The following is a 27,109-nucleotide window of genomic DNA, read 5'->3' on the forward strand; positions in this document are numbered from 1 at the left end:
TGGTAGGTATTCCGACAGGAAGTAGGCGTTTGTATGAATGGAGAAATGGTAGAAGAAATTTTAGTGGATATTTATCCGGAGAAATTAAGAATACAAGTGCATATGGGGCAACGTACTCGGCGCCTGGCATGATGGCAGCAAATGGAAGTAGCTTGTCCCTGAGGGGGAGGAGGATCTTAGCTGAGGAACTAGCAGGACTCATAGACAGGCCTTTAAACTAGGTATGAAGGGGGAAAGGGGGCAAAATCAGGGCCGTTGGAGTTGAGCGGGTCGTTCGAGGGCTCGTACCGAACTTGACGGATGATGACAGTGAAGTACAAAGGGAAGAACTGGGGCAGGGGGGAGTTGGGGATGCTGCTGTTCTAGGGGAACCCAGATCCTCTATAAAGGCGGTGAGATGGAAAGCCCAGCTGAAGTGCCTTTATACCAATGCACGCAGCCTGGGAAATAAGCAGGATGAGTTGTAAACTGTGATGCGCTTAGAAAGTTATGACCTTGTTGCTATCATGGAAACATGGTGGGATGACTCCCATAACTGGAATACCACCACTGGGGGCTATGGGCTTTTTAGAAGAGAGAGGCGAGGTAGGAAGGGTGGGGGAGTTGCCCTCTCTGTCCAAGAGTGGATAGACTGTGAGGAGCTCCCTCTGAGAAACAGTCAGGAACAGGTTGAGAGCCTGTGGGTTGGAATTAGGGATGGGTCTAATAAAGGCCAGCTGGTGATAGGAGTATACTACAGGCCACCTGATCAAGGGGAGACTGCTGACGAGGCTTTCTTGCTTCAGATGTGGAAGGCTTTGTGCTCATGGGCTCTTGTCCTGATAGGACATTTCAACCACACGGGTATCTGTTGGAAAGACCACATGGCGAGCTGCAAGAGCTCTAGAAGGCTCCTGGAATGTATTGATAACTTTCTGGTCCAGGTGTTGGACAGACCGACCAGAGGCGAAGCATTGCTGGTCCTGCTGCTCACCAATGTGGAGGAAATCACTAATGGTGTTAAGGTTGGAGGCAGCTTGGGTTGCAGTGAGCACTCCCTGGTTGAGTTCATGATCTCGAGGGTTGTGGGTCTGGTGAAGAGTGGCATCAGGACCCTGAACTTTGGAAGAGTGAACTTTAAGCTGTTCAATGGACTGTTGGCCGAGATGCCCTGGGATGCTGTCTTTAAAAACAAAGATGCTGAGAAGAGCTGGCTGTTCTTCAAGAATGCCTTCCTGAGAGCACAAGAACACTCTGTCCCTCTGAATAAGAAAGTTGGCAGAGGAGGTAGGAAACCAGTGTGGCTCAGTAAGGATCTGCTGGGCAGCTGCGGGCTAAGAAAGGTGTGTACAAGCTCTGGAAACAAGGCTGTGTCACCTGGGAAGAATAGAGGGATGCTGTCTGGACTGGCAGACATGGGATCAGGAACGCCAAGGCACAGGCGAATTGAACTTGGCGAGGGATGTGAAAAACAGTAGGAAGACTTTCTACAGATACATTGGCCACAGTGAGTGTGCCTCCTTTGGTAAATGTAAAAGGAGAACTGGCTTCAATGGACAAAGAGAAGGTTGAGGTACTGAATGAGTTCTTTGCCTTGGTCTTCAATGGGGGCCAGGATTCCAGTACTTCTCAAGTCCCTGAGCCCTGCATCCCTAAACTTCTAGGTGGGGACCGGGTGGTAAAACCCCCCGGTTTTAAGGACAGAGCAGGTCCAAGACCGCCTCATGAGACTGAATGTGTACAAGTCTATGGGGCCGGATGGCGTGCATCCCAGGGAGCTGGCTGAGGTAGTTGCCGAGCCTCTTTCCATCATATTGGAAAAGTTGTGGCTGTCAGATGAGGTCCTGGATGACTGGAGGAAGGGTCACGTCACTGCCATTGACAAGAAAGTGTGCAAGGAGGACTGAGAGGAGCAACAGGCTGGTGAGTCTCATTTCTGTGCCTGGGAAGATCATGGAACAGATCATCCTGGATAACATGCTTGATCACATGAGGAATGGGTGTGTGTTCTGAGACAGATAGCACGGCTTCACCAGGGGAAGGTCATGCTTGACTGATCTGGTGGCCTTCTATGATGGAGTGACAGCATCGGTGGACAAGGGAAAGGTGACTGATGTCATTTACCTGGAGTTGAGCAAGGCCTTTGGCACAGTCCCCCACCACATCCTTATCTCCAAATTGGAGGGATCTGGATTTGATGGGTGGATCACTCGATGGATAAGAAACTGGTTGAAAGGCTGTGGACAAAGGGTGGTCATCAATGGCTCTGTGTCCAGGTGGAAGCTGGCAACGAGCGGCGTCCCCCAGGGCTCTGTCTTGGCACTGGTGCTCTTTAACATCTTTATCAGTGACAGCGATGACAGAATCGAGTGCACCCTCAGCAAGTTTGCTGACAACACCAAGCTGAGTGGTGCAGTTGACACGGTAGAAGGAAGGGATGCCATTCAGAGGGACCTCGACAGGCTGGAAAGGTGAACCTGATGAGGTTCAACATGGCAAAGTGCAGAGTTTTGCACTTGGGCCAGAGGAATCCCAGGCATCCATACAGACTTGAAGGAGCGGTCCTTGAGAACAGCCCTGTGGAGAAGGCCCTGGGGGTCTTGATAGATGAAAAACTGAACATGAGCCAGCAGTGTGGCCTTGCGGCTCGGGAGGCAAATGGTATCCTGGGCTCCATCAAAAGAGGAGTGGCCAGCAGGGACAGGGAGGTGATTGTCCCCCTTACTCTGCTCTTGTGAGGACTCATCTGGAATACTGCCTCCAAGTGTGGAGCCCCCAGTACAAGAAAGACAGGGAGCTGTTGGAGAGGGTCCAGAGGAGGGCCACGAAGATGGTCAGGGGACTGGAGCACCACCCCTATGAGGACAGGCTGAGGGAGCTGGGCTTGTTGAGCCCAGAGAAAAGGAGGCTGCAGGGTGACCTCACTGCAGCCTTTCAATACCTAAAGGGAGCCTACAGAGGGGAGGGGAATCAACTCTTTGAAAGGGTTGATAACTGCAGGATGAGGGGAAATGGTTTTAAGTTGAGGGATGGGAGATTTAGGTTGGATGTCAGGGGGAAATTCTTTACAGAGAGAGTGGTGAGGTGCTGGAACAGCTGCCCAGAAGGGTTGTGGATGCCCCGTCCCTGGAGGTATTCAAGGCCAGATTGGATGGGGCCATGGGCAGCCTGGTCTAGTATTAAATATGGAAGTTGGTGGCCCTGCATGTGGCAGGGGGGGTTGGAGATTCATGATCCTTGAGGTCTCTTCCAACCCTGGCCATTCTTTGATTCTGTGATTCTGTGCATACCATGCATGCATGGTCTTCTTTTTGTTTAACAAAGAAATAGAGAAGCATGGGGAATATTTGCAAGATTTTGGCCAATTTTAGAAAATCATTCTGGACAGGAAAATTAAAATTTAAAATTCTGGAAAGATATTGATGTTTATCCCTTTTGTATATTTTACATTTCCAAGCCAATTTTCTTTTAGAAGTGAGTCAACAACTATATTTTAAATAAGAGATTAATTTGAAAAAAGTTAAATGCATTTTGAATTTGGGAAGCCAAAATGGGAACCATTTGAATTTAGGAAGCCAAAATGTTTGTTGCATCTGATCATAGCCCCCAAACGTGGAATCGTCTGTATTGACATGGGAGACAAAGTAGAAGCCATTGGATAGAGGACATAACGCTGTACGGTATTGCCAAGCTGCTTTCTCTAGCATGGCTGCAGTTGTAACTCGTATGAGGGAACATCTAGGAGCTTATAGTGCAGCTAGTTGAAAGTGGAGGTTTTCTTGATATTTCCAGAAGGGCAGAAATATTTTCTTCTTCCTGTGTTCTTCATCTGACCTAAGGGTTAATATAAGGCTGAAATGACTTGCTTGAGCTGGGAGGAGAATCCGGTGGGGTGACTTCAAATATGTTTGTTCACATTAGTTTTGAAGGAGAGGCTACATCAACAAGTAGTTAATCTGGAGTTTGCTCTCTAAAATTCCCAGCAAGTTATTTCAGAGGTTCTCCGTGCTTCAGAAGGAAAGTCTTCCTGCTCTTCTAAGGAATAATTTGCACTAAGATGGGCTGTAGAGACCCGATGGCAAGCTCAGGCAACAAGTATCATATCCTAGAATCACAGAATATCCCATGTTGGAAGGGAGCCGCAAGGATCATTGAGTCCAACTCTTGGCTCCACACTGAATCCCCCTGCCACATTATATGTATTCCACATATATAAGCCCATGTTACAGATACCATGACTGAACGCCAGCGCTGAGGACTCCGGTATCTGAAGTTACAGATATTTTTCTTGGATATTAAGTAGACTGGAGAAGAATTCTCTGATGTAATTGAGATATTTACTAGCTAGAAGCCTGGTCTAAGCTCAGCACTCATGTTTCACCTGTAGCAGGGAGAGCAACTTACTTCCTCTTTTTCTCTGAGAGGCGTCAAGTACAAGCAGGGTGAATTTCTCTCAAAGACAACATAAAAAAACCTCACAGGTCTTTATGTAGCATGTGTAAAGAGTATGAAAGTGAGATATTTTTGCATTGAAATCAGTCACCAGGGCTCTCCTGAACAATAAACAGAAATGGGAACTTCTGGTATGCAACTCATTGGAACTCTCTTTGGCATCTGTGCAAGGATGAAATCAGATTAGAAATGACTGCTCTCCTCCATAGAGGGGATTATATCAGGTGCTTTGATGATTAAATCTGAAGCAAAAATTAACAGATTTTTACTGTTTGTGGTTCATTCAGATGTATGTTGGAAGGGGCTGAGAGCAGGTGTCAGAAAGCAGAGAAGAGATGAAGTTGTGAGTTCTGGAAGACTACTCTTAGTGATAGGAGCTGGACCTGGCCTTCACTCAAAATCTAAGCTTGTTATTTAGATCTCTTCTATAGACAACACGTCTGGAAAGTCCTCCTTTGGACAGTGATTTGTTTTAGTTTGCAGGCCACTGCTTGGGCCACCCGCAAGAACAAAGTAAATGCTATATCCGTTGGGACAACAGGTGCCATTGCTAGAGACTTTTCCTATCTATGTACATAAGTTACCACTTATGCACACCACTTATGATGGGGGGTGAATCAAATGTTATAACAATGACGCTGACTTTTCAAATATTCCTCTACTTTTTCAGATTTACTTAATTGCTTGCAAGACCAGAGGTAAAATCACAATAATTTATTCTTATATGCTCAGTAAAAAATGGCTGATATTGTATGGATACAATATACAGTAACAGCAAAGGAATGCTAAAATAGCACATCTTTTTGAAAGGCATTTAACTTCTTTCAGAAATGCCTCTTAAATTATTCACCAGGGTAACACTTATTTCCTGTGCAGCTATGAGGAACTCATGAGCTGGACAGAGAAAGGATCATCTGCTTCCCAAGTAGCCTCTTGTTGGTGCATTCCTCAGGCTTTGCTTGACCTTCTGATTCCTCAAGCTATAGATGAAGGGGTTGATCATAGGTGTAACAACTGTGTAAGAGAGGGAAACCATTTTCTTCATATTGCTTGAGAGGCTGGACCTAGGATGCAAGTGAATGATGCCTGCTGTGCTGTAGAAAAGAGTTACTGCCACCAGGTGAGCTGCACATGTGGAAAAGGGCTGCCTCTGGCCCACGACTGAGGGTATCTGAAGAACAGCATGAATAATGAGAAGGTAAGAAATAATGATCAGTGAAAAAGGGATCATCACTGTTATGACTGTAGCAATAAAAATCAGTAGATCAAACAAAGCTGTGTCTGCACACACCAGCTTCAACACGGGAGAAACATCCCAAAAGAAATGATCCACCTTGTTTCTCCCACAGAAGGGCAGAGTAAATAGCCACGTGGGAAAGATCAGAGCAACAGGTATCCCAGAGAGCCAAGACCCAACAGCCATCCTGAAGCAGAGATCCCTGTTCATCATGGTGCCATAATGCAGCGGGTGGCATATTGCCACTTGTCGGTCATAAGCCATTACACCTAAGAGAAAGCATTCACATGTGACAAAAAGTATAGCACAACTGAGTTGCAAGGCACAAGCTGTGAAGGAAATAATTTTTCCCTCTCCCAGCAGAATCAAGAGCATCTTGGGGACAGTGCTCAGGCTGTAGCATCTCTGTCAAGGTGAGATTCTTTAGGAAATAGTACGTGGGAGTATGCAGGGCAGAGTCAATGGCTGTGATCACCACAATGAGAGAGTTACCTATTATGGTGGCCAGGAATGTGACAGAAATCACTGTGGAAAATAGGAGTTGCATCTTGCCACGTAGGCCAAACCCTCAGAGTAAGAAGTGGGTAACAGTGGTTTGGTTTCCAGGCTTTGTTTCCTCATGAATTCTCATTGTAAAAGAGAAAAAAAAAAAAACAAAAAAACAAAAACCACATACACCACGAATGGATTAGTAGCTTGGGACAGACCAGTGGTCTCAGAAGTACTTACTACTGCAAGTAACACGGGGCATAGAACATGAGATGAGGCTTAAGATTGGATATGACTGTGACCTTTGAGTAAAAGATCCCTGCTGGGGAACCTGTACAAGAACATCCTTGCAGTCACAGGCTGAGAATCACCTGTAACTTAGTTGCAAGGAAGATAAACCTACAAACTTCCAATAACTGCTCTGTGCTTACGTTCTACAGAAAGAAGTAGATACCTCCAAAGTTTGGGTTATGTTATCATATGAGTGAGATCTGTGGTCAGCCAGAAGAATTCCAGTTTCAGTTGGCTGGATGTCTCTCAGTTAACTTCAGTGTCTAAATGTTTATAGTCACCTGGATGTGAGCTAGGCAACCTAGAAACAATTTGTATTTAACAAGGAGAAATATGGCACAATACAGAAACACAGTTCCTAAGATGAATGTCCAAAGATGCTCGGGTTGGTGGTATCACTTATGATGAAATTCAAGGTGTTTCATGTCATGTCAAGTTCCACCACACATGGTGAACGAACAGTTGGATATCTGGAATTAAGTGAAATTCACTTCGTGCTTGGTTCTCAAAGCTACGTGATACGGCTATCTTTGTGAGTTTCCACCTACTAACTTGACTCAAGCAATGATGACCTGACTTTTGTTTTCATTGTCAATCCTACCTGCAAAAGTACAGAACAAATCTAACCAAGCTTAAATCCATACAAATATTTACATGCTTACACTTTTTTCATCAAATGATATAAAATCCATATCCTGAATTTTAACTTGAAGTAAGCAGCTCTTAGAAGTAAGAAGATGCTCTCTGTCAGACAGCAGTCTACATAATGTGGTCACCTGCATCTGCTCCTTGCTGCCATTTTCTTGGGACTTAATCATCTCGTCAGATCTGCCAGTGAGTTTATTTGTCTGGGAAATGTCCTGGTGTTTCAGCCTAAGTCTGCTTGGCTGATATTTGAGACATGCAGATGCAATAATAGAATATATATATGTATTCCTCTTCTGTACTTATACCATTTGGAGTGAGATAATCTGGCAGAGAGGATCTGAACATCAGCTTTGCTGTAACAAAACTAAGAATTAGCTATTATTCCTCAGAACAATGTGTAAGTGTCTCAAGAATTCCAAATGTCCAAAGGGTAAGAAGGAGGACTCACTGAAGTACAGGTCAGTCAGCATGATCTCGATCTCTGTGAAGGTGATGAAGCAGCTAGACTTGAAATCCCATTTCCAGATATATGAAGGACGAAAAGCCTACAGGTGTACTGAACTTCAGTAAGGAGAGCAGCAGGCAAAGAACAACCCCAAGAAACAGGACATGCTGGGGGCTGCTCTGATGGGAAACAGCTATCAGAAAAGGCCCTGGTGGTCCTGATGGATCCCAAGTAGACCAAGACTCAGCTATATTCCTTTTGGGGCAAAGGTCAGCTGCTGATTTGAGACGATCCTCTGTCTCTCCAATAATGTCTGATCCTACAATTACAGCTTGAAGCTTATCAGTGAGTCTCACAAACACACGTAGTCTGAATAGAGAATACCTTAAGTGGAAATTATTTGGAAACCGAGTTGAATAAGATGAAAGGACAGAGGGCACTGATCATAGAATCATAGATTTACCAAGGTTGGAAAAAACCTCCAAGACGATCCAGTCCAAACATCCACCTACAACCTTCCCCACTAAGCCATGTCCCTCAGTACAACATGTGAATGTTTCTTGAACACCTCCAGGGACTCCACCAACTGTATTCTGGGCTGCATCAAGAGAATTGTGACCAGCAGGTTGAAGGAGGTGATTCTGCCCCTTGTGAGACCCCAGATGGAGCAGAGTACAGCATCGAGTTCTGGGGCCCACAGCACAAGAAGGACACTGAGCTGTTGGAGTGGGTCCAGAGGAGGGCCACTAAGATGACTAGAGTGCTGGAGCACCTCCCCACTGTGGACAGGCTGAGAGAGCTGTGTTTCTTCAGCCCAGAGAAGAGAAGGCTGCAGGGAGATCTTATAGTGGCCTTCCACTATATAGTGGCCTGAAGGAGGCAAACGGGAAAGCTGGGGAGGGACTTCGTGTAAGGGCATGTAGCAACAGGACAAGGGGAAATGGCAGGAAAGCAGAAGAGAGTAGATTTAGACTAGATCTTAGGAAGAAATTCTTTACTGTGAGGGTGCTGGGACAGTGGAACAGGTTGCCCAGAGAGGTTGTGAATGCCCCCTCTCTGGAGGCATTTCAAGGCCGGGCTGGATGGGGCTGGGGCACTTGGTCTAGTGAGTGGTGTCCCTGCCTGTAGCAGGGGGGTTGGAACTAGAAGGCTCTTAAGGGACCCTTCCGATCCAAACCATTCAGTGATTCTATGATTCTAGCACTATGAGACTTATGTAACAAGTCAGCGTCCATTTTTTTGGTAAGCTCTCTTTAAGTGCCAGAAGGCCCCAGTGAGGTCTTCCTTTTCCTCCAGTCTTTGGGTACGGTCTCGCAATGAGTTCTTCATCCGTCAGACAGTCCACCTGTCAAATTCTTATCTTTCCACTTTGGAGAGAAGGATGTTATGGGATACCATGTCAAAGGCTTTACTGAAGGCTAGACAGATTACATCAGTGGCGCTTCACTTTTCCACAGGAACAATTACGCTAAAAAAAAGGGACAAGGTTGGTCAGGCGGGAGCTGCCTTTATTGAAGCCATGCTGGTTATGCCATATCACCTTCCCCTCTTTCATGGGCCTTAGCATAGCTTCCAGGAGGATTTGCTCCATGAGTCAAGTTGATGAAGTTAGGAGTGCCAATGAAGCTTCAACCTGATTAAAAGTAGTAGTGATAACTACATGCAGAATGACAAGTTCCTCAGAGAGAGAAGCTCTGTTTTGTGTAATTTTTTTTTTTTTTTTCAGTATCGTTGAGATGAAAGAGGCTGTAGGACAACACCATATCAAATAGGCAGTAGATGCTGTTACTTTCCATCTTTCTCTTGAGACATCCACTCTGTGTCGATGTCTCTTACTTTTTTTCATTTTAAACAAAATTTTATCTCTTGCAGATTTCTCCACCTTCTCAGATATGAAGTTATTCCTCTTTTTCTTGTTTTGACCTTACTGATGGTAGTTTGGACTACCCACTACTGGAAGGACATTGCTTAGTGAAGTGGATGCAGTGGAAGAACACAGTGAAAGCATGGTGAAGATGGATCTGACACACGTGAGGGAAAAAGAGAGTGTGGGAGACTGGGTTTGTTCATGCTTTGGAAAGCAAACTTTACAGGAGATCCTGTTGCTTACTGAGAGTACTTTGTGCGGCATGGATATAGACAGAATGGAGGTAAATGCTTCTCTGGGGAGCGTGGTGATACAGTGGGAGGTGATGTGTACAAGTCAAAGCATGAGAAATTTGGATTGAGTACTAGGGAATGGCAGCGCAGGGATGTGATTGTCCTCTTAGACTCTACCCTTGTCCGGCCTCATCTGAAGTACTGCACCCAGGGGTGGGGATCCCAGCACAAGAAAGACATGGAGGTGTTAGAATGGCTCTAGTGGAGACCATGAAGATGATCAGAGAGCTGGATCACCTCTCCTACGCAGGAAGCTTCCTCTTCTCCCCCCCCAACTAGAAAATAAGTTAGGTGTAAGTCTTTTTCTTTGACTGGATATGTTGATCAGTTCAATAGATAAAAGATTAGTCAGCATCTGTGAAATAGATTGGCTATGTTAGATAGATGTTAGAATGTTAGATACAGAAGACAAAAAATGTGGTTAGGAGGAATAGGAATAAGTGATTAGATCAGCTGTGGTCAACTGATAAAACTAGGCAGAAACAGCAGATGTTGTGTGGCACACCTTGATGTCATAATGCCTTTTCCCAGATGGATTTCAGTGAGGAACAATTCAGTGCTTAAAAGCGACAAGTAACATGTAAGAAACAGAAGCACTGATTCCTGATAGAGAATAACATCTCTGACTCCTCCAGTGTAGGTGGCTGACTAACATTTTGGTGAGTCAAGAGTATTGTTAGATCTAATGTTTCAAATGCCTGTTATTCTGGAGGTTATGCTAATAGCATATTCAGCCATATATAGCCAGTTTTTTTAGAGTGGATATTTATGTATATAAACTGCCTTATGCTACATGTTTGCATTCTTTATGGAACCACTTTAAAGAACATTTTGTTTGCTTATTGTTTTCCTGCTAGAAGAATAAGCTAAAGAAGTGTGAGAAAGAGAGTGGGATGGATATATATCGTAATTTTAAAACTGCGTACTCTCAATAAAAGTATCTGGTGGAATGACCAGGAAAGAATGACCAACAAATGTGCCTATCTTTGTTTTAGCCTCTTTGAAAAATTTTGGAAGCAATCTTTTTTGTCATTAGTTTTATTCACCAGCATTAATCGTCCCTGTCTGAAAGCACAAAGGAAAACAGTCATCTTGCAAAATTTGCAGTCTGTACTGGAAGCCCCAGATACCTGTGCACTAGTAAAATAATCTCAGGGCTTTTTTAAAATCCTTTTCTTGTTTTACTGTGTACGGACAGGAATTATGCATAGCGCTAGGCAAACTTACCCAAAACAGAAAAGAAGTGAGAGCATTTTGGAAGATCAGAGATACTTTTCCTACAACCTTAGATTTACCATTGTGATGTTGTAAGGGACTGTACGCTGACTCCTGTCTCGTTCACGTGCTGTCACTCAACAAAAAGGCATTGTTTAGCTCAAGTACATAGTTCAATAACAGAAACAGTGTGTGATCACACGCTAAGGCATCATCTTCTTATACTCTCCGCAGTGCACCAAAGAAATGATGATGTTTGTATGGAACCTTGTAGCACCTTTTGTTAGTTGTTTTTGAAAAAATCTTGAGAATTCTGCAATTTTTAGGAGCAAAGTACTATCTGGAAGTGATGGTGAACGTTAGAAAGGTGAAAGTTAAAATTGGCTGAAAGAAATGTGGGCAAAGTACTAGAAAGAAAGCATCAAGAGTGAATCACCATATGAATCTTCATGACTAGGGAGTTAATTAAGCTTTGTTGATGAAATCAAAGGCTGTAGCGGGGAGCTACAGATAGCCAGAACTGAAGAAGAAGTGTGGCTGAAAATGAAGCAGCAGCAGTGTTTCATGTCTTATGTATTCTTCTGCTGTGCACAGATGAAAGGCTTTAATATTTACTTTCTGCAACATTTTTATTCTTCGTTCTTGTTCTAGACAGAAAGGACACAATAGAGTGACTTTTGTTCTTGTTAATTTCTCATGTTTCTACTTGATTTTATATTGGATTACACATGTTATGTTTTCCTCTTTTTTGTAGTTTTTGTATTAAAAGAGAAAAAAAGGAGTATTGTAATACCAGTATTCCTCACACTGTAAAACCTTGACATTTTGCCTTTGATCTTTCTTGTTCCAGCAATGCTGAATCACACGGAGGTGAGCGAGTTCATCCTTTTGGGCCTCACTGACATCCAAGGGTTACAGTACTTTTTCTTCATTTTATTCCTGTTGCTCTACTTGACTAGCGTTCTGGGAAATGGTGTCATTGTGACCATGGTCATATCTCAGCCCCGGCTCCACACACCGATGTACTTCTTCCTGGGGAACCTTTCCTGCCTGGACATTTTCTACTCTACAGTTACTGTTCCCAAGATGCTGACTGGTTTTCTCTTTGGGCGTCAGCCCATTTCTTTTGGTGGGTGCTTGGCCCAGCTCTACTTCTTCCACTTCCTGGGCAGTACTGAAGCTGTGCTCCTGGCCACCATGGCCTATGATCGCTATGTGGCCATTTGCAACCCTCTGTGCTACACCCTTGTCATGAACCCAAGGACTTGTCTGCTGCTGGCCATGGCCAGCTGGTTCCTTGGTTTTGCACATGCCGTGATGCATTCAGTCATGACCTCTCAACTGAGTTTCTGTGGCCACAACCACATTCATCACTTTTTCTGCGATATCAAGCCACTGTTGACCTTGGCCTGTAGTAGTACCAGCCTCAACATGACTCTCCTCAATGTTGTCACCACATCAATTGCTCTAGGCCCATTCATTCTCATCGTCCTCTCCTACCTCTACATCATCATCTTCCTCTTCCAGAAGGTCAGGTCCCAGGAATGTAGATGGAAACCCTTCTCCACCTGTGCCTCTCATCTTACAGTTGTGGCACTATTGTACGTACCGCTGTTCTTCAATTATACACCTCCGTCTTCATCCAGCTCCTCTAAAAGGGACATGCAAGTGTCTATTACGTACAGTGCCATCACCCCAGCTCTAAACCCCTTGATTTACACTCTTAGGAATCAGGAGGTGAGATCAACTTTGAACAGTATGTTAGGGAGAAAACTTTCTCCTGGTGGAAAGTGGCAAGGACAAGACTCATAACTTGGTTACACCACTTCCCATATTTACAAGAGAAGAGGTCAAAAAGATTCTGTCTTACAAGAGACTGAAGAATACTCACTATGTCACATGGAAGTTAGGAGTTCACAGCTGAGATCTAAATTGGGAGATAGTCAAGACCTTGATGTTTCTTCTGTCATTTTAGATGTCCTATCGTAACCACTCTGATCTCTAGAAAAGACGTATATGTGTCTCTTGCAGAACCTGAGCAAAAGCAGACAGCACCGTGTAGTTCTGCTGTATAATAAAAGGAATTAAACTACTACCTGAAAGCTTTGTTTAGAAAGCTGAATGAACCTCCTCATATAAACACTGGGTGTTCTAAGTAAACAAGCATACATTACATTTTCAATGTTGCTTAGACTGAGAAAGATATTATCTACATTTGACTTAAGTCAACTCTTGTGAGGCATCTGTATCTTTTCACTGAGTGCAAGGGGAGCCTTACTAATAAAGCCATATTAAAATGTAAATGTAAAAACAGTGGTGAGCACGGACAGCACATGTTTAGACAACTATGAAGGCAGTTCCAAAAGTAACACCAGGCTATATATGACTTCTTTGTGGTCCAAGCACGACAGTCATCTCTCTTTCCAACTTGGTGTGCAGAATGGCTTTTGCCCACTGAAAGCAAAGCCTCCTGTTTCTTCTGTGGCAAATGCAACAAATAGAACGAGTATGATAACATTATTTGATAAATTCACAGCTACAAAACACTATTTTTCATCATTGGCACCACCATTAGCTACACATTCTCAACAGTGATGATTGAGAGCCCGTATGGTGTCCTCCTTGTAAAAGTCTGCATCAGTGGAGACGACCCTGCTGAACATCACCACTGCTGAAATGCTCCACCCACCATCCCACTGTGGGGAAAGAGCAATTGCATTGTGTATCACTTCTTTTGTATATTCTTTTATTATTATTATTATTTACACTTAATTTTCAGTGCTATTAAAATGTCTTAATCTCAACCCATGAGTTACTCTTTTTTCCAGTTCTCTAGCCAGGGCAGAGTGCGGGCAGAGTGAGTGAATGACTGTGTGATACTCAGGAGCCCACTGGATTAAACAGCCACTGTTTATATTGGATTTCTCCAGGGTGCCATCTTGTATACAAACATTATGTACAACGAAAAAAATGTGAATGCTCTTTTTGTAATACTCATTTCAGTACAAAGGGGGAAGGTGATTTTCAATTTTCTACTATATGTCATCCAGTGTCTGTGTCCTGTGTCCCTGAGTGTAACATGAAGAAATGAAGAGCGTTTGAGAATTCATTAGAAAAAATAAAAAAGAAAATGAGAGATTCTTATTGAGCATACAAGAATTTGGAGGGCTGTGATATGAATGGAGTGGATAAGGGTAGAGGTAGGAAAAGAAAGTTTGGAATGATCTACATTTTTTTGTGGAACAATTTCCACCTATCTGAAATTCACACTCAATTTTCTTTTTGCTGATGCTTTGTCATGAGCACACTAAAATGTTTGGAAAAAGGGTCTTTCAGCTCCTACTTAGAGCCAAATGATCTGAGCTTATGTCGCAGAGCTTGTGGTTACTGCTCTTTTAATGACAATATTGCTGCACTATAGTCAATGGCTGTAGGTTTATCTGTTGTGTTTGACATGGCCAACTTCAACTTTGTTCTGAAACTGATCTGTTCTGCAGCTTCTGCCTCTACTACCATGCCACCAGCTTCCTTGTCTGACATCATGGGCCAATGTAGTAAGACAGCAAGCATTACTTTTGGGGCAGCCCTCTACTTTCAGAGTAGCTTTAATGTTGGGCAATAAAATGCCAGTAAGCACATGACACGCTGCAATTCTGGTTAGAGCTGCAGCAGAGTTTATTTTCTTCCTGGTAGCTGACATGGCGCTGTGTTTTGGATTTAGGGTGAGAAAAATGTTGATAACGTGAATATTTATTTGTTGCAGAACAGTGCTTACAGAAAGTCAAGGACTTTTCAACACCTCATAGTGCTTTGCTGTGAGGAGGCTGGGAGTGCAGAAGAATCTGTGAGGGAATAGTATCAAGGCAGCTAACAGAAAGTGTCCACGAGATACTCCAAACCATGTGGTCTTGCTGAACAATAAAACTGGGGTGAGTAGGCTGGGGAGGATGGGGGCACTCAGTAGGTGATGAGCAATTGCACTGCAGCACTTTTAAAAATATTCTTTCATTATTACTATTTAGCTTTGATTTTCCGTGCTGTTGAGCTGTCTTTATCTCAACCCAGAGTCACTCTGTTTTTCATTTTGCTCCTGAATCACCCTGCAGGCAGAATAAGTGAATGACTGTGCGATACTCAGTTGCACACTGCTTATTTTGGATTTCTTTCAGGTTCCATCTTGTATACAACAATTGAACACAATCAAAAAAATGTGAATGCTCTTTTTAAAAGACTCATTTCAATACAAAGGGGGAAGATGATTTTCAGTTTTCTACTACGTGTCATCCAGCGTCTGTGTCCTGTGTCCCTGAGTGTAACATGAAGAAATGAAGAGCGTTTGAGAATTCATTAGAAAAAAAAAAATAAATAAAAAATAGTGAGTAAGATTCTTATTGAGTATCTAAGAATTTGGTGGGCTGTGGTAGGAATGGAGTGGATAAGAGTAGAGATAGAAAAAGTAAGTTTGAAATGACCTAGTTTTTTGTGGAACACTTTCCACTTATCTGAAATTCACATTCAGTTTTCTTTTTGCTGATGCTATGTCATGTGTACACTAAAATGTTTGGAAAAAGTGTCTTTCAGGTCCTACTTAGAGCCAAATTATCTAAGCTTATGTCACCTAACAGAGATTGTGATTATTGCAATGCAGATGGGAGTAGAAATAGTGTTTCCAAACAATTACAATGTGGAACAGAGGAACAATGAATTACAAAAGAAATGTTGAAATTAAAAACAACCCACATAGAACACATGTGGAATCATGTGCTACAGTCATGGAAAAATAGATTAGTACTTGAACTAAAGACAACCTTGTAGCACTGTAAAGAGTATATTTTCCTTTATCTGTTGTATTTGACATAGCCAATTTCAACCTTGTTGAATTTCAAGAGATTCTGAGAGCTGTGGTCCAGTGTGTGTTCTAAGTAGCTCATTCCAGTGCACTAAAAGAGCAAGGCAATTCCTGCAGTCCTGGGCAGGTGAGTGGAATGATTGCTGTTTATCCCCATCTCATTTCCTTGCTAGTGGTGAACATGATCATGAATTCCCAATGGGTGCCTGCATACACACACACACACACACACACACACACACAGAGCCACAAACGGATCAGCATGGACAGAAGGACACTCTATTTACAAGTCTCCACACAACACAGACAGCGTGAATGCCTATCTTTACTAAGAGAAAATACCCTTTGTGAGCTTATCAGTCTAGACCCTGGGTCTCTACAGTTATGGCCTCCCAGGCTGCTGATCTTTTCAATATCTGTCTTGCAGAGTCCCTTCTGTGTATTTGGTAGCTAGACATTGGACTCACGGTGTCTCCAGTGACTTGTTTTTCCACTCTGGTTGCTCCAGTTTTTGTCCAATACAGGTCTCTCACTCCAGAATCTGGTTTTCAGGCCTCTTGTCATAATCAATGGCCTTATGTTCACTACCATACCACTTACACATATGCATACGCACAGATCAGAGGGAAAAACTTATGCCCAGAAATAGACAACCTATCTCAAGGCAGCACATTGTGCAAAGTAGTTGGAACCAGGCTTTTTCTAGCAATGCCCAGAGACAGGAAAGTAGACAACAGGCATCAACTGAAACAAAGAGTCTGTCAGGAAACAATTACTGTGTGTGTGACAGAGCAACGGTGGATTGCTGAAGAGCTACCCAGAGAGTCACCCTCTGCAGTGTAATTCAGAAGCCCTCTGGTCATGATCCTGGAAAATCAATACTAGATGGTCCTTCATGAGAAAGTGGATGTTGGACCAGTCAAACTCCAGAGACCCCTTATGACCTCAAGGATTCTGTGATTCTCTGGAGGGAAAATAATTAAACAGAAAGGTAGGACAGGAAGTAATAATCAGGTGCAGTGGTTGACCAGACTCGCCAGGGGTCAGGCATCTGTATAGTGTGCTGCTTATATGATCTTGTCCTTGTAGAGTTTGTCCTTACATTTGGAGAGAAGAAATGGTTCTGGAAAATTTGGATATAGTGATATTTATAGAGAGAGTTTTTTTAAATGCTTTCTTCAGTTCCTGATTCCTCAGGCAGTAAATGAAGGGGTTTAACATGGGTGTGACAATAGCATACACAACTGACACAAGTTTATTCATGTCATAAGAAGAGATTTTCTTGGGCCGGGCATACATGAAGAGAGTGGCTGAGAAGAAAATAATGACCACAGTGAGATGGGAAGCACATGTGGAGAAGGCTTTCTTCTTACTTTGTGTGGTGGGGATGTGCAGGATTGTTGTGATAATTAATAGGTAGGAGACAACAGTGATGGAGAGGGGAACAAGCAGGATGAACAAAGCCAACACAAAATCCACCATCTCTGCCACTGACACATCAGTGCAGGCAAGGTTTAGCACTGGGCTGATATCACAGAAGAAATGGTTAATAACATGGGAACCACAAAACTCCAACTGAGAGATGAAGGAGATCTTGATCAAGGACACAGTGAACCCAGTGAACCAGGAGAGAGCTATCAGGCATACACACATCTGGTATGTCATGATGAGGAGATAGCGTAGTGGTTGACAGATGGCCACATAGCGATCGTACGCCATGGCAGAGAGGAGGACACATTCAGTGCACATGAAAGAACTGAAGAAAAAGAGTTGGGTCATGCATCCAGCAAAGGAAATGCTCCTGTCTTCTGCAATGAAGTTTGCCAAGAGTTTGGGGACAGTGACGGAGATGTACCAGACCTCAATGAAACACAGCTGACCAAGAAAGAAATACATGGGTTTGCAGAGTTCACGGTTTGCTTTGATCAGGGAAATGATGAGCACGTTCTCCACCACCGTTACAACGTACGTCAGCAGCAATACTGTGAAGAGTAGAACCTTGAAGTCCACCAGGCCTGGGAATCCTAACAAGAGAAACATGTTGGTTTGGGTGGAATTCTTCTTCTCCATTCTGAGAAGTTTGTATCTAAACACTGTAGATTGAACAGAGACCTGGTAAGTCAAGGAAAACAGAAAAAAGGGGAATATAGGATAGAGGTATGAACATTAAAGGCTTTCTTTCCCCGTGGGAACTGAATAACAATTCACAAGTGTCACGGAGTTGACCAGATCAATCTATGTTCGTGGCAGGGGCGACAGGGCCTCTGCCCTCCCCCCCACCCCAGTCCCACAAAAATGGGAAGGAAGGAAGGGAGGAAAAAGCAGCGGCAACAATCTATGGAGGAAAACTTATTTTACTATAATATCGGAATACAAAATAACACAATATATATACAATTTAGTTGAAATTGAGATTAATAAATCAGACAAGATAAAAGAGAGAGAGTTCCTGGGACCGATTCAAACCTGGAAAGCTTGGAACAGCTAGGAAAGCACCCTCCAGCACCCACTGCCAGGCAGCAAGAGAGCGCCCCCCCACCCGGAAGGGCCAGATCCCGTGACTGCTGTAATGTACAGGGATAGGTACTTGGAATTGGGGCAGTGACACTTTAATGCCCTGTACACTACATGATGTTTTGATGTGGAATACTGAAATCCAAAAACAAAAACAAAAACAACAACATAGAACCATGACAACAAGGCAGACCAGAAGTTTTGTGATCAAGCTTTAGATGCCTGCCGTGTCGTTTTTCTCTCTTAGTGGAAACAACAACACCTACCAACTTTCAGATGAGATGTAAAGCATCCAAAGTGAAGGTTCAAAAATAATAAGAATGCAGGTGACTAGCATAACTGTAGGCATCCACATAGAAGACCTTGAAGTACATTCTGATTAATCCCACCCCTGATTCTCTAGCTCATCTTCATTCTAGTTGTTTGCTGAATTGTTTTCAACAAAAAAGGAAGCAACCACATGAATATGACTGTAAGAACAGAAATTAATATCTCTCTCCAGATTACAGTCGCTGGTCACAAAGATCTGCTGGACACCATCCTGCAAACCCAATGCTGGCATCTGTATGCATCCAGGAGCCGGGTAACATTTCAGCTGGGGATAAACTTCTACCAAATTGTTGGTGCATTAAATTAATATTTACATATGATTTTTCTCCCCATTAACCAAATAGTACAATTCCTAGACTTTCAGTTAAAATATAGACAATTTCCCTTTTCAGATGAAGTGAATTGCTTCTAAAGGGACCCAATAACAAGTAGGGCATTAGCATCTCCAGGAATTGCATTGCCATCATTTTATTTGCAGAAAGGTAGGAGCAGCCTCAGCACAGTGCGGAGCCCAACATTTCTAGAGGAAAATTTCTGACGCTAAAATTTGCTTTACAGTAATTTGTTTTAACCTATAAAGTCCGTTTGAAAGCACTGCCTCATTAATATTGACATCAAAACGTGGATAATATTCCTGTTTTCACGTCACAGTTTTGCTTGAATATCAATGCAGTATAAGCTTCTACATCAAACTCTAACTCAGACGTGTACCTGTGAAGCATGGAAATTACAAATTACAGGATTTAGCATCCTTCTGTAATGGCATTCAGCAAACCAACCCGTCTCCTCATTTATGCCAGGGAGGAGTGTGCGTAGACAATTTCTCCAAAATGAAACCTTGGTAACTGCGTGCAATAACTTACGAGACTTAGTCTTTGTGAAGTTCACAACCGGGGTGGAAGCAAAGCAAAGCTTGAGACTTTTCATCAGAGGATCAATCAGCTGCTCATTGGAGCCATCTTTTGATTCATCTCCAAGCCTCTGTGTTCTTCAGTTATTCTTGAAATAATGCTTGGAAGAGAAATTGGAAATGTCTTATTGTAGTCATGGTTCTACAACCTTTGTTGAATCTCTGGCAGTCTAGACCAGGCTGTGAATGCTTTTTGAATACAGGAGCGTAGTTCTACACGGAGGCTTTTGAGACCCTGTCAGCAAGATTTCAGACCGTTTCCTGGGGGGTTTGGTCTCTGGAGAGATGGCAGCAAGAGTGACTCTTTTTTTCCTCCCCTGCCGTGTTAATCACCACAAATTTGTGTTTGTCAGCAAGGTCTCAGATAGCAGTGGCCCAGTAGCTGTTTCATGAGCTGGAAAGCAAAATCCTTGAATCACTGACAGCTCCTTGTTGAATATACGCTGGCAATGCCTGAGCTGCACATACTGCCTGTCCAAAGCTGTCCGTTCTGTGTATCTCTCCCACTCTCAAATGCTGTTCCAGTTCTGCACCAAGGATCTGCTTGGCAAATGTAGGCTTCTATCAAAGGTTAATACCACCTTACATTCCAAAGAGTCTGGAGGTGATAGCTGGATGTCACCGTCTCCCTATCAAGACAGTCCCCACCCCACCGCTCACAGCAGATTATGAATCTCTTCATACATATAGGGGAAAGCATTTGGAGACTCACAATGTCTCTGTTGAGCATTACCAACACAAAACTGCCTTTGATTCTTCCCCGGAAGCAACAGAGAGGGGTGGTGATTGAAATCCTCACCTGTGGCCAAATATGCCAGGTGGCATATGATATACAAATCGCATGGTGTTTAACCTCAACAGTGCTTCTCTCCATGAGGATGTTCCTTTGTTACAGCTATTCTGTCATTCTATGATTTTAAGTGGATCAAAGCTTTTCTAGTTATCTTAATCACGCCTTTTTGATCTTGCTTCTCCCCCACTTCTGGGATGGGTTCCATGTCCTTGCTTCTGATAACCTGTAGGTAACCGATGGAAAACGCTTGAATAAGTTCTTGTCTATCATTTCTGCATATTTGTCTTATTTATCATACTGCTCTTCTACTGCTGATACTCGTCGCAGCCCTCCTGCTCACCTTCTCAACTGTGATTGCCTCTTAGCTCTGCTCTTCATATGCACAGCCAGTACCAGAATTTACCACCTCCTCCACACTGACAGCTCAACACCGCCATCCGAATATTGTTGCACCGCAGCCAGTAGAAAACAGGACCCGTTCTCATGCAGTGATGGATATGAGTGCTTTTGCACATCACCTGGCTTTTTGGACCCTCCTCAGGCCTTGGGCATCCCTCACAGTGGTGGTAAAAACCCCTGGACAAGCCCATTCCACCAACACAAACCCTTTCTGGTCTCCGTCCTGGTCCCCGTATGCGGCTTGTGTGGCAAGGTTTTGATAATAGGGGTGGATTCTGTGAGAGGCGTTCACAAAGGCTATCAATAATTGATAAGAGCCAGTTCTGAAAAATAGACCTGTCCCTCTCTAAAACTCAGCCAGTGAGGCGTGGCAGTTGTGTCTCCATTTTGCGCTTTCATAGACTTCTCTCACTTCTGCAACAGTCACAGCAAGAGCTGGCATGGTAGTAGTAGGGAAGAAGCAAAGTGGGGACTAAAATTCCAGCTACCAAATACCACCCTCAGTTTTTGTCACCACAGAGCTGCCCTTGCCCTTGTTTCCTTGGAAGCAGCAGAGAGGCAATCTTTGGAGTTGTCACAGAGTTGTCTCTAGATCTGTCTTTGTTTGTGGCAGGGGAACAGCAGGCCCACGGGCCCTCTGTCCTGAAAAAGGGGTGTGGGGTGGTTGTTGATGGTTTACAGGTCGGTTTGGCCTGGCTCTGTGACCAATGGTGCAGGGGACCCCCAGAGCCACGCCCTGGGTAAGGGGAAGGGGGAAAGTGGGGAAGGATAGGGAGATGGGAGATGGGCCTAAAAACAAAAGAGCAGCAACGATACGAGGAGTAAAGTTAATTTACTAAGTATGATATCGGAATGCAAGACAACACAGTGTAATACACTACAATTGTAATTGAGGCTTATTAAATAACATAACATGTGAGCGAGTGTGTCCAAAACTGAGCTCCTTAATCTAAAGCTAAAGGCGAGATGGCTGGGGAGCATGCACGGATGAGACGAGAATCAGAAGTGAGGGCTGTCTCATGACTTGCAAGCAGTTTTATCTTTTCCTCTGAACAGAAAATGGAAACGCAAAGTCCTCTGGGGTATGTAGTTCTTCTTCTCTTCTGAGAACCAGGTACCCATAAAATTGGCAGTCCGTGGAACTGGAGCGTTAGCTCGTTACCTCCCAGTGCTCTACATGATGTTATGATGTGGAATACCAATAACAAAAATCGTAAAAGCATAAAGGCAGTGAAACCAAGGTGAGGCCAAGATGCTGAGAGGTGCAGGTGCAGCCCTGGTGTTCCATCTCTCAGTGCCTATGTGAGCCTGCAATTTGGTGTCTGATGTGGTCAGTGCATGCAGTGTCTGAAGGCACGGACTCAGATGCATGAATGACTAATATTGTTTACTGCAGGCTCTAACATCCCTTATATACATTTCCAAGTTCCCTCCCGTAAATTTCTATCCCCACCAACATGTCAACAGAGCACTTAACAAGTCTCCTTCATAACTAGACGCTAACTGACTGAGCAAGTGCTCATCCTATCAGAGCGACAAGTTGCCTTCACACACTTCTTCTCTGGTCTGGGTCATCACCACAGGGAGATTTCACACCCCTTGTCTTCTGCTTTTGTCTCCTGGAGACAGCCTCTGTTCTCAGCGTCTCACCCTGTCAGATTTGTTTTTCAGTCTCTATTCTGAATGTCCTCTTGAACCCCCTTAAATGCCATCTTGAATGTTCTCTTGAACGCCCTTATGAATCCCATCCACTGGGCTTTAAGTGCCACCTGTTCCTGGGAGTCCCAGGGAGCGGGTGAGCCATTGCCCAGGGCATGTGATGATCCCAGCGTAACTGGCTGAAGCATGTATTGGAGGCTGAGTGGTGAAGGCCATGAAAAAAAAATCCTTTGGGATTTCCCTATAGGAGTCCAAATATTATCACAAATCATCGAGGAGTTTGTGTCGGAAGGTACCATAAAGACCACCCAGTTCTAACAGTGCTGCTATGGGCAGGATTGCCTCCCACCAGATCAGACTGCCCAGGGCCCCATCCTGCCTGGCCTGGATAAGCTGCAGGGATGGGGCACTCACTAATTTTCTGTGTGGTAACAAAGCATTACTTGGTTTATTGATGTGTCAGCTCCCAGAGGTAGGGTAAGAAATCTCAGGGATGGGACAGAATGTGTTTTCCTGCTGTGTTTCCGTTGTGTAGAGATAGGTCACTTGAATGCCGTCATAGGCACCACTGCATGTTGTGGGATCATGAGAAGGTATGTTCTGCCTTCCTGCCAACTCTTCCTGCTGTTGATCCCTCTTGTCTGTTTGTTCTGGTGCTCATTGAGCGTAGAGCTGGTGTGCTGCTGGTCCTGTGGGATAAAGCTGAGCACTCTGGACTCTGAATCCAGCACTTGGTGTTGAAATCTCACTGAGACCTCTACTTCTGGGCTCCCATTCAATTTTCCACAGTAGATGTTTGCTTTTGCCCTCTTGTGCTCTGCATTTCCTTATGCACTGCAATCTTCTTCATTGCCATTCTTCCTTCTCTGTGCTTTTAGCCACGCAATGGCCTTCCCCTGACATGGTCCCTCCACACCTGCCTAGCTTAGTGAGCACAGGTCCTTGACACTTTCTTGTTCCCTTCTGATTGATGACTGCTGCCTTGTGAGGGAAACCAGCAGAAGGTCACTGTATCCCACAGCAACCGAGGCTCAGACCCTGAAGTCCAAGGCCTGCTCACGGCAGGATGGAGAAGAGGAGGCTGTTCAGAGCCATGTCTGCGGGTATGTTGCTTACTCCAATGAGACAGACTCTACCACCTCCCTGGGAAGCCGACTGGCATCTTGTCTGCCTTCATTGAATACAGTGAATTCTTTGTGTGGCGTTCTGCACATTCCCACTGATGTGCATGGCTTTTTGTCCTCTCACAGGGGTACCACTGAGAAGAGGCTGACTCTCTCATGCTTCTTCCGCCTGCCCACCCTCCCTCTGCAGGTATTAAACACATGGATGGGATGCCTCTTGAGCCTTTTGTCCTCCACAAAATCCACCATTCCGTGCACTTCCAGACTCTGCTGTTGCAACACATCACAGAAACACAGAGTGGTTAAGCTTGGGAGGGACCACTGTCTTTCTCTTGCCTGGGGACAGGCCTGCTGCTATGGGAGAGGGCAGGTTCTCCCTCCTCTGTTTCCAAGGATATGCGGTAAGCTTAGGGCAGAGGGCACTGCTTTTCTTATCAGAGCAGGTGACCAATGGCAGCAGGAGTAAAACAAATCACCGATTCCTAGCTATGTTGAACAAAGTCTTAAATGAGAAGGAAAATGTAGGGGTTTGGTACAGAGAGGAAGTAAAACATTTGCTTGACCTAGTGATACCAAGAGAATGATCCATCCGTATGTGGGATGTTCCCCAAAGGTGATGATTCTTTATTTCTATGATTTTTACCCAGCAAAGACTACACCTGCCTAAACCATGAGCTGTCTTCTCCTCTAGGAGAATGAGGTGGGAGACAGAGTGAAAGGTCTTTCTGAAGGCTAGGCAGATTGCTACCACAAATTTTCCTTGCACAGTGGGTCCCTCATGAATGAAGGTGACAAAGAAGTCACAAGTCCCCAGCTATGCTGCACAAAGTCTTTAATGAGAAGAAAACAATGTAGTGACACATACAGAGAGGAAGTAAAACATTGGCAGGACTTAGTGAGGCTGAGAGAATGATCCATCCCTTTGGGTTATCAGAGACATTTGAGACATGATGGCTTAAGTTTGAGTGTAGTATCAACACTCAGCAATCCCTAAAAATAGAGAGCACCCACGTCCCCATGGATGGTTCCAAGCTCAACAGTAATGACAGATCGACATGAGCTAGGGGAAAGTCCTTTGCAGACAGGGCTTAGAGCCATGAAGCCATTTCCTGTGTGCATCACGATCGTGTGTGCTTTTGCTCACTGTTAAGGCATCAGAAAGAGATTAATTACAAGGAGAAGCAAAGTGGATAGTCAGGCATTTGTCTCTCAGGTTGAACCTAAAAGGCACGTCCATAGCCATGTTCCATGGTGACTTGTCCATGCAGTCAGTTGTCTTCCAACCAGGGAAGAGGGAAGAGAGTTCAGGCACGGCAGCGCCTCAGAATGTAGGGCTGTGATCAAGTAGATGCCAGTATCCTTTCTTGTAGGTGATCCACACTGAAACAGATCTGTTTTGTTGGTTCTCTTTCTAATGCCATGCCACCAGTATCTGACTCTGATGTCATGGGCCAGTGTAATAAAACAGCAAGCACTACTTTCAGAGCAGCCCTCACAGCTAGAATCTTGGGGAATGAAGTGTTGGTAGCCACATGACATGCTGCAGTTCTGGTTTCAGCTGGGACAGCTGAAAATTTATCATATTTATTTTTTATTTTTATCATATTTATTTTTATCATATTTACTTCCCGGTAGCCAGCAAGATGCTATATTTTGAATATAGGATGAGAAAAATGTTGATAACATATCAGTGCTTTAGTTGTTGCAGAGCAGTGCTTAAATCAAGACAAGGGCTTTTCAACTTCTCATACTGCCTTGCCTGGAGGAGGCTGGGAGTGCAGAGGAAGCTGTGAAGGGAAAGAACCAGGACAGCTAACAGAAAGCGTCCATGGCACATTCCATACTGTGCGGTCTTGCTGAACAGTAAAACTGAGGGGAGCATGCTGGGGAGGATGGGGGCACTCAGCAGGTAGTGAGCAAATGCATTGCATCACTTGCTTTTTATACACTTTCTTGTTTCCCTTACATTTCCTACAGAATAGCAACCGGGGGGTGCCTACACATACACATGAGAGCCATTAATAGATCAGAATCAGTACAGGACACCCTATTAACAAGCTGTCATGTTTGCAGACAAGGAATGGTTTTGGTGACCTCTGAGATAGTGATTTTTACAGAGAGAGTTTTTTTAAATGCTTTCTTCAGTTCCTGATTCCTCAGGCAGTAAATGAAGGGGTTTAACATGGGTGTGACAATAGCATACACAACTGACACAAGTTTATTCATGTCATAAGAAGAGATTTTCTTGGGCCGGGCATACGTGAAGAGAGTGGCTGAGAAGAAAATAATGACCACAGTGAGGTGGGAAGCACATGTGGAGAAGGCTTTCTTCTTACTTTGTGTGGTGGGGATGTGCAGGATTGTTGTGATAATTAATAGGTAGGAGACAACAGTGATGGAGAGGGGAACAAGCAGGATGAACAAAGCCAACACAAAGTCCACCATCTCTGCCACTGACATATCAGTGCAGGCAAGGTTTAGCACTGGGCTGATATCACAGAAGAAATGGTTAATAACATGGGAACCACAAAACTCCAACTGAGAGATGAAGGAGATCTTGATCAAGGACGCAGTGAACCCAGTGAACCAGGAGAGAGCTATCAGGCATACACACATCTGGTACGTCATGATGAGGAGATAGCGTAGTGGTTGACAGATGGCCACATAGCGATCGTACGCCATGGCAGAGAGGAGGACACATTCAGTGCATATGAAAGAACTGAAGAAAAAGAGTTGGGTCATGCATCCAGCAAAGGAAATGCTCCTGTCTTCTGCAATGAAGTTTGCCAAGAGTTTGGGGACAGTGACGGAGATGTACCAGACCTCAATGAAACACAGCTGACCAAGAAAGAAATACATGGGTTTGCAGAGTTCACGGTTTGCTTTGATCAGGGAAATGATGAGCACGTTCTCCACCACCGTTACAACGTACGTCAGCAGCAATACTGTGAAGAGTAGAACCTTGAAGTCCACCAGGCCTGGGAATCCTAACAAGAGAAACATGTTGGTTTGGGTGGAATTCTTCTTCTCCATTCTGAGAAGTTTGTATCTAAACACTGTAGATTGAACAGAGACCTGGTAAGTCAAGGAAAACAGAAAAAAGGGGAATATAGGATAGAGGTATGAACATTAAAGGCTTTCTTTCCCCGTGGGAACCGAATAACAATTCACAAGGCAGACCAGAAGTTTTGTGATTAAGCTTTAAATGCCTGCCGTGTCGTTTTTCTCTCTTAGTGGAAACAACAACACCTACCAACTTTCAGATGAGATGTAAAGCATCCAAAGTGAAGGTTCAAAAATAATAAGAATGCAGGTGACTAGCATAACTGTAGGCATCCACATAGAAGACCTTGAAGTACATTCTGATTAATCCCACCCCTGATTCTCTAGCTCATCTTCATTCTAGTTGTTTGCTGAATTGTTTTCAACAAAAAAGGAAGCAACCACATGAATATGACTGTAAGAACAGAAATTAATATCTCTCTCCAGATTACAGTCGCTGGTCACAAAGATCTGCTGGACACCATCCTGCAAACCCAATGCTGGCATCTGTATGCATCCAGGAGCCGGGTAACATTTCAGCTGGGGATAAACTTCTACCAAATTGTTGGTGCA

General features: G+C 44.1%; 3 protein-coding genes and 1 pseudogene across 4 annotated transcripts; 1 reads left to right on the forward strand and 3 right to left on the reverse strand.

Annotated features, from left to right (window-relative positions):
* Positions 1-5,318: 5,318 nt before the first annotated feature.
* On the reverse strand, positions 5,319-6,299 carry LOC125698049 (olfactory receptor 10A7-like; annotated as a pseudogene).
* Positions 5,501-12,728, forward strand: LOC125698051 (olfactory receptor 12D2-like). 2 transcript variants are annotated; one of them, XM_048955898.1, is made up of 2 exons: positions 5,501-5,527; positions 11,787-12,728. In XM_048955898.1, the coding sequence occupies exons 1-2, from the start codon at positions 5,501-5,503 to the stop codon at positions 12,726-12,728; spliced, it is 969 nt and encodes a 322-aa protein (XP_048811855.1). The 2 variants fall into 2 exon arrangements, with proteins under 2 accessions (XP_048811855.1, XP_048811854.1); XM_048955897.1 differs by lacking the exon at positions 5,501-5,527 and having other exon boundaries at positions 11,769-12,728.
* A 4,135-nt stretch (positions 12,729-16,863) lies between these two features.
* Positions 16,864-17,835, reverse strand: LOC125698050 (olfactory receptor 6B1-like). The gene has a single exon (XM_048955896.1). It carries the CDS (start codon positions 17,833-17,835, stop codon positions 16,864-16,866), a length of 972 nt encoding a protein of 323 aa, XP_048811853.1.
* A 7,720-nt stretch (positions 17,836-25,555) lies between these two features.
* On the reverse strand, positions 25,556-26,527 carry LOC125698328 (olfactory receptor 6B1-like). The gene has a single exon (XM_048956518.1). It carries the CDS (start codon positions 26,525-26,527, stop codon positions 25,556-25,558), a length of 972 nt encoding a protein of 323 aa, XP_048812475.1.
* Between the last annotated feature and the right edge of the window lie 582 nt (positions 26,528-27,109).

The sequence above is a fragment of the Lagopus muta genome, chromosome 10, assembly GCF_023343835.1.
Source record: "Lagopus muta isolate bLagMut1 chromosome 10, bLagMut1 primary, whole genome shotgun sequence".
In the NCBI taxonomy this organism is placed as follows: Eukaryota; Metazoa; Chordata; class Aves; order Galliformes; family Phasianidae; genus Lagopus; species Lagopus muta.

Excerpts from the sequence above, each read along its gene's own strand:
- LOC125698051 (XM_048955898.1), top strand. The coding sequence starts at position 5,501 with ATGCAAGTGAATGATGCCTGCTGTGCT. Across the intron at positions 5,528-11,786 it reads TGAATGATGCCTGCTGTGCT|GTGAGCGAGTTCATCCTTTT; the intron begins GTAGAAAAGAGT and ends AATCACACGGAG.
- LOC125698050 (XM_048955896.1), bottom strand. The coding sequence starts at position 17,835 with ATGGAGAAGAAGAATTCCACCCAAACCAACATGTTTCTCTTGTTAGGA.
- LOC125698328 (XM_048956518.1), bottom strand. The coding sequence starts at position 26,527 with ATGGAGAAGAAGAATTCCACCCAAACCAACATGTTTCTCTTGTTAGGA.